Raw genomic sequence first — 5230 nt, forward strand, 5'->3', positions numbered from 1 at the left:
GTAGTCTTCTCTTGCATGCTCATCCTTGCTGCAGGTCTGCAGCTGAAGAATGGCAGATGCTAATCTGCTCAGGATGTCAGGAAACAACCACATCCGTGGCACAGGGGAGGCCCCGGGTCTTTCACCTCTGAGTTTGGAGCAGGAAGTTCAAGTTCGTGTTCAAGTACCATGATTTTCACTAGAAGACACATTAAATGCTTGGTCCTTGGCTTTCAGTTGTGAGCGGGGAGATCCCTTCCTCTCTCAGTGGGCATTCCCTCTGATGTGGTCAAGGCCAAGTCAGACTGGATTTTATCGAAAGGATTTGTCCTGGTGTCAGTGATGAGGTGGGAGGCTGGGGCTTGGGCGGTGTGTGGAGGTCTGGGAGTTTGTTTTTTGATGTAACAGAGTGTTTGCAAATAAACATGCAAATGAAATAACTTCCCCCTGTGCAGCATGGTGCAAAGAGGCAGCCCTGGCACCACAGCAGCCTGGCACGTTGGGTTGGGCATGTAGTACATCTCATAGCTATGCCTCAGCTGTTGGGTTTGGGTTTGGGGAGCAAAGAATGGAGTACATAGAGTAGGGATTCTAGGATGCCTGGTGTACTGGAAATGGAATAGTTGTTTTCACTGGTCATTCACTGAGTTTGTTCTTCAACTTCTCCATATGTTAAGAGCCTTTTATTTTCAAAGTCCATTTAAACCTTATAGGAGATGAATTTTCACCTGGAAACTCTGTTTTCAGGGCAGATGGTATTAATGAGGTCTGTGTTTAAGCATCTCTTAATCTCTTCTTTGGCAGGGGCTGGTTTCTCTCCAGGTTAGCTCAGGATGGCAGACCAGAGGCAACGTTCGCTCTCCACCTCTGGAGAGTCGTTGTACCATGTGCTGGGCTTGGACAAGAATGCCACTTCAGATGACATTAAAAAGTCATACAGGTAAAGGTTCAGCTTTTATATGTGTTGCCCAATAGCACAAAGAGCTTTATTTAAGTGTTTAACAAATGGCATATTTATGTATAGGCTTCAGTTGGCTTTTTATAAACTTTTGCAGGAAAAACACATAAAATCAGGTGAAAATGTGGTTGATTCTTGCAAAAATTGGTGTGAAAACATGCCTAGGCTTTGTATGCAAGTGCTGTTAAATTTCAGAGCTCATCATTAGTAAGTTAAGTTCTCAAATATGCAGTTCCATTCAGAAAGGTCTATCTAAAATTTAGTAAAGTTTTAAGAAAGTGTGATCAGAGTTAGGTTCTTTGTTCTGCGTAGCCTTGTGTCTGGCTTACAGGCACCATGGATGTGCATTACTGCCCTTTTGTTCCTCACTTCCAATTATGACACAGTGAGGCATAGATTAAAGATGCAAATAAAGATGTAAACTGAGTATTAATGATGACTTTTTTCTAAAAAATCCATTCAGAATTTCTGACGTGATGTTATTTTTTGAAGTCTTTTACTACTTTTTTTTTAAATTTCTTAGAGTTAGACACATGAAGCAGCTTCAAATTGACCAACTAAAACAAACCAAAAAAGAGTCCTGTAACATCCTTCCTTTCCACATTCCCCCAAAATCTGCTTAAATGCAATTGCTTCTTCCCCTTAAGCATGAGCTGTGCTCCTGTTTGCCAGGTGCAATTTATTGAATGTACACCAGGGGTCAGCAGTAGCCTGGGCATCAGGGTATTCTTTTTCCAAGGCGTTTTCTGTCAGTCTTCAACCTTTACCAACATTTTTCCCTTGAAAAGTTACATTTTAATATTGATGGCAGCTGCTACATGATCGTAAGGCTGTGAATAAACTGGCTCCACAGATTCTCAACATGCAGCTGTAGCTGTGTCTGCCTAAGACTTGTAAGTGGAAGTTTGAATCCTTAATCTCCAAGCCTCAGTGACTAGAAAATAGTTTACTTTCCTGGGAGAAAAACTGCAACAGTTTTATCTCTGGAGGAACAACCCCACTAGATCCTGGGGTGAAAGAAATGTAGCTGCTTTGTACTTACATGAACCTTAATCTAACCTTGTTCTCTCTGCTGCTCTTTCACAAAAGGAGAACTGACACTTCTTCTGTTCCTTCTGTTTGAACATCCTTTGCTGGCCTGTGGTTTTGTGTATGTGTGGAAAATGAAAAATATTTATCTATTGCAGCCTGATAGTAGCAAAGCCCTTTCCAGGTTTATATGACTTCCCTCTAATTATAGAAACAGTTATTATTTCAGTCCTTACTGAGGCTGCAGAATTAATGGCAACCCTGGACTTTATTTATCCAAACAACATCATTTACAATTTGAGTATTTCAAGTGCACACTCAATTTACTGTCTGAATGCTGGGATATACTTATGTGCCTGCACTAATCTTTTCTTTTATGTTTTCTAAATACTTCCTCACAGCAAATATGTTGTGTAAACATCTGCAGGTGTCTAGTGTGTTTCTCAGAGATGGGACCTTCTGGTAATTTTCTGTAGGGTGACAAGCACCTTTTTTGGAGGAGGAGAACTGTTAGCATACAATTCTGTATAATATTTCTACTTGGGGGCACAAATGGCTCAAAACCTAGCATTTCTTTCTCTGCATAAGGAGGTGTTTGGCCAGTTATTTCTTCTGATTTCTGTAAATAGCTCAGGCCATGTCAGAACTAGCAAATTTATCAGTGTTTAATCTGGTGGGGGTTTTTTTGTTGCCATGTTCAGAGACCTCTAGGGCCTGTAAACTGCTGTTGTGTGGCCATGAGAGATCTGGTGTGATATGGGGAGGCTCGTTGTGATTTCCTGCTATCTCGAAACTCTGAAGCTTTTTCTCTCCTAGCCAGTCTTGAACTGAAAATGACTTTGTTCCTGCACAGGAGTTGGTGAATTAACCACAAGTGATTGTCTATTTTTGTGTTCAGACTCTGCAGGCTGCAGCAGGTTGCTTTGTATTTATTCTTTGCTACTATGTCTTAGCCTTGTGGTGTGTCTTTTGTTTTCAGCTAGCTTGGTCTTTGCTTTAGCAGGAGCAAAACTCACTGGTGGAAATTGCTGGAGCTGAGGGGTAAAAAAAGAGCACTACTATAATGTCTCTCTTTCTTTCCTTTGGATTTCTGAGGGCCAAATCCAACAGTCTGAAGTCAATCCTGTGAATTAAGCTGTAGCCTTTCCTTATCAGCTAAGGAAGAATCATCAGAGATGACAGAAACCAGCTTGGAACTTGAAAGTCTCCCTTGACCGACAGGCTGTGGAATAAAAATAAATAAAGAAACAGGAACCTAAATCTTGTGTTTTTCATCTGTAATGATCTCTTTTTATCTTTCTGCAGGAAACTTGCATTGAAATATCATCCTGATAAAAACCCTGATAATCCAGAGGCAGCAGAAAAGTTCAAAGAGATCAATAATGCACACGCGATATTGACCGATGCCACAAAGCGAAACATTTATGACAAGTATGGTTCCCTGGGGCTCTATGTGGCAGAGCAGTTTGGGGAAGAAAATGTGAACACATACTTCGTGCTTTCCAGCTGGTGGGCAAAGGTAAATGAACCTGTAGGGAGGAATTTTTCTGGGTTGGTGTTTTTAAAACTCTTCAAGAGCTCCGTTTGATAATTGTGTTTGGGTTTGCTTTTGGAAACGGTTGAGTTTCTGACCCCTGGTGTTTAACCATCTGTTTTAAAATATATCTTGGTGTTGGAGTATGAAACTTTATACTTCTGTCTCTGTGTTGCTGTGTTTTTGGTCTCTGGTTTTCATCTCTGGGTCATCTTGCAGCTGGTGGTCAGGTGTAGGCACAGGTTGTGAGTATCTCCTTGTCTCTGTGCCCTGCAGGCCTTGTTTGTGTTCTGCGGGCTCATCACGGGCTGCTACTGCTGTTGCTGTCTGTGCTGCTGCTGTAATTGTTGCTGTGGGAAGTGTAAACCCAAACCCCCCGAAGGAGAGGAGCAGGAATACTACGTCTCTCCAGAGGACTTGGAGGCACAGTTGCAGTCAGATGAACGGGGTAGGTAAAAAGGCTGGGAAGTGTCAAGGGTGATCATCAGGCTCTGGGTGAGCAGCCCTGTCTGTGTGGATCAGCAGGGGCTGCCCTGGTGGGGATGGTGAGGGGACACTTACAGTCTGGACTTGATGATCTCAGAGGCCTTTTCCAGCCTCAATAATTCTGTGATTCTGTGACACTTGTGTCACAAGAGTGACCTGGGTAACACCAACACCAGAGGTTGCTAAAAACTCCCAGAGGGTCTTCATTGGGCTTGGAGTCAGCTTCAGAGCAGTAGGGTGGCATAGTTTAACATCCTTCCTGGAGTCACACTGGGGTGATGTTACCACCACCAGTGACTCCAGAAGGGGAGGGGCTTTTCTGCCCTAGAGGAGAGGGGTCAAGACAGGTTCGTTAACTGCGTTGGGAGCAGAGGAAATGGGACTGCTACCTTAGCAGTTATATCCTGTTTATGAAGATAGAATGCTGTTTCTGTAGAGTTAAACCAATCATTTCAGAAGCTGCAGAGCTTTGTGTGTGTTCTGAGACTGTTTTCAGGGGGTGGGTGAGGAGCAGCTGCCCTTCCATGAAGAAGGAAACTTAATAAACATTCCACAGGCAGACTTGAGTCGAACGGTGGTGTGTGCAGAGAGCAAAACAGGAAATTAAGATAATGCTCTTAGAGGAGTTTGAAATAGTGTTGCCATAGAGGCAGGTGTAAACTTACATTTAGCAAATCCTGTGATGCATCCTGTGATCCTTGTGTCTTCCCTTTCCAGAGGCCTCAGACGCACCTATCGTGATACAGCCAGCATCAGCCACAGAGACGACCCAGCTCACAGCTGACTCTCACCCCAGCTACCACACTGATGGATTTAATTAAGTTAAGGAAACACTGTAATTAGAATGGATTAAAAAAACAAAACAAAAAAATATACATGGCCAACTCAACACTAGAATCATGAACATTAGAAGTAGAGGATGGGGAGGGGGAATAATTCTGCCACAGTAAGGAGGCAGCTTTCCAACCTGCCGGAAATATTTTGTAATCCCTTCAGCCTTTTGTCACCTTTCAGTGTCGTATCTTGATGGTACATGAAGTGCTGTAGCATGCAGTATTTAAAGCAGTTTAGGTACAGTCTTATTTGTTTCCTTTCTTCTTCTGCTTCTTTTTTTTTTTCCTGTTTGTTTAATTTTTTTATAGCATGTATGAAGTTCTGTTCAATGTCTGTGGTGTAATGTATCGAGTTGTCACAACGTCAGTGTGATGGAGACATTCTGCATTTTAAGCAGTGGTACTGGCCTA

General features: G+C 42.7%; 1 protein-coding gene across 1 annotated transcript; it reads left to right on the forward strand.

Moving 5' to 3' along the window:
* The first annotated feature begins 792 nt into the window (after window positions 1-792).
* On the forward strand, window positions 793-4835 carry DNAJC5 (DnaJ (Hsp40) homolog, subfamily C, member 5). Its single transcript, XM_009998594.1, has 4 exons — window positions 793-919; window positions 3272-3485; window positions 3777-3948; window positions 4704-4835. Exons 1-4 carry the CDS (start codon window positions 813-815, stop codon window positions 4805-4807), a joined length of 597 nt encoding a protein of 198 aa, XP_009996896.1. The 5' UTR covers window positions 793-812; the 3' UTR covers window positions 4808-4835.
* The last annotated feature ends 395 nt before the right edge of the window (window positions 4836-5230 follow it).

Source organism: Chaetura pelagica, unplaced genomic scaffold (assembly GCF_000747805.2).
Source record: "Chaetura pelagica isolate M959 unplaced genomic scaffold, ChaPel_1.0 scaffold275, whole genome shotgun sequence".
NCBI classification, from domain to species: Eukaryota; Metazoa; Chordata; class Aves; order Apodiformes; family Apodidae; genus Chaetura; species Chaetura pelagica.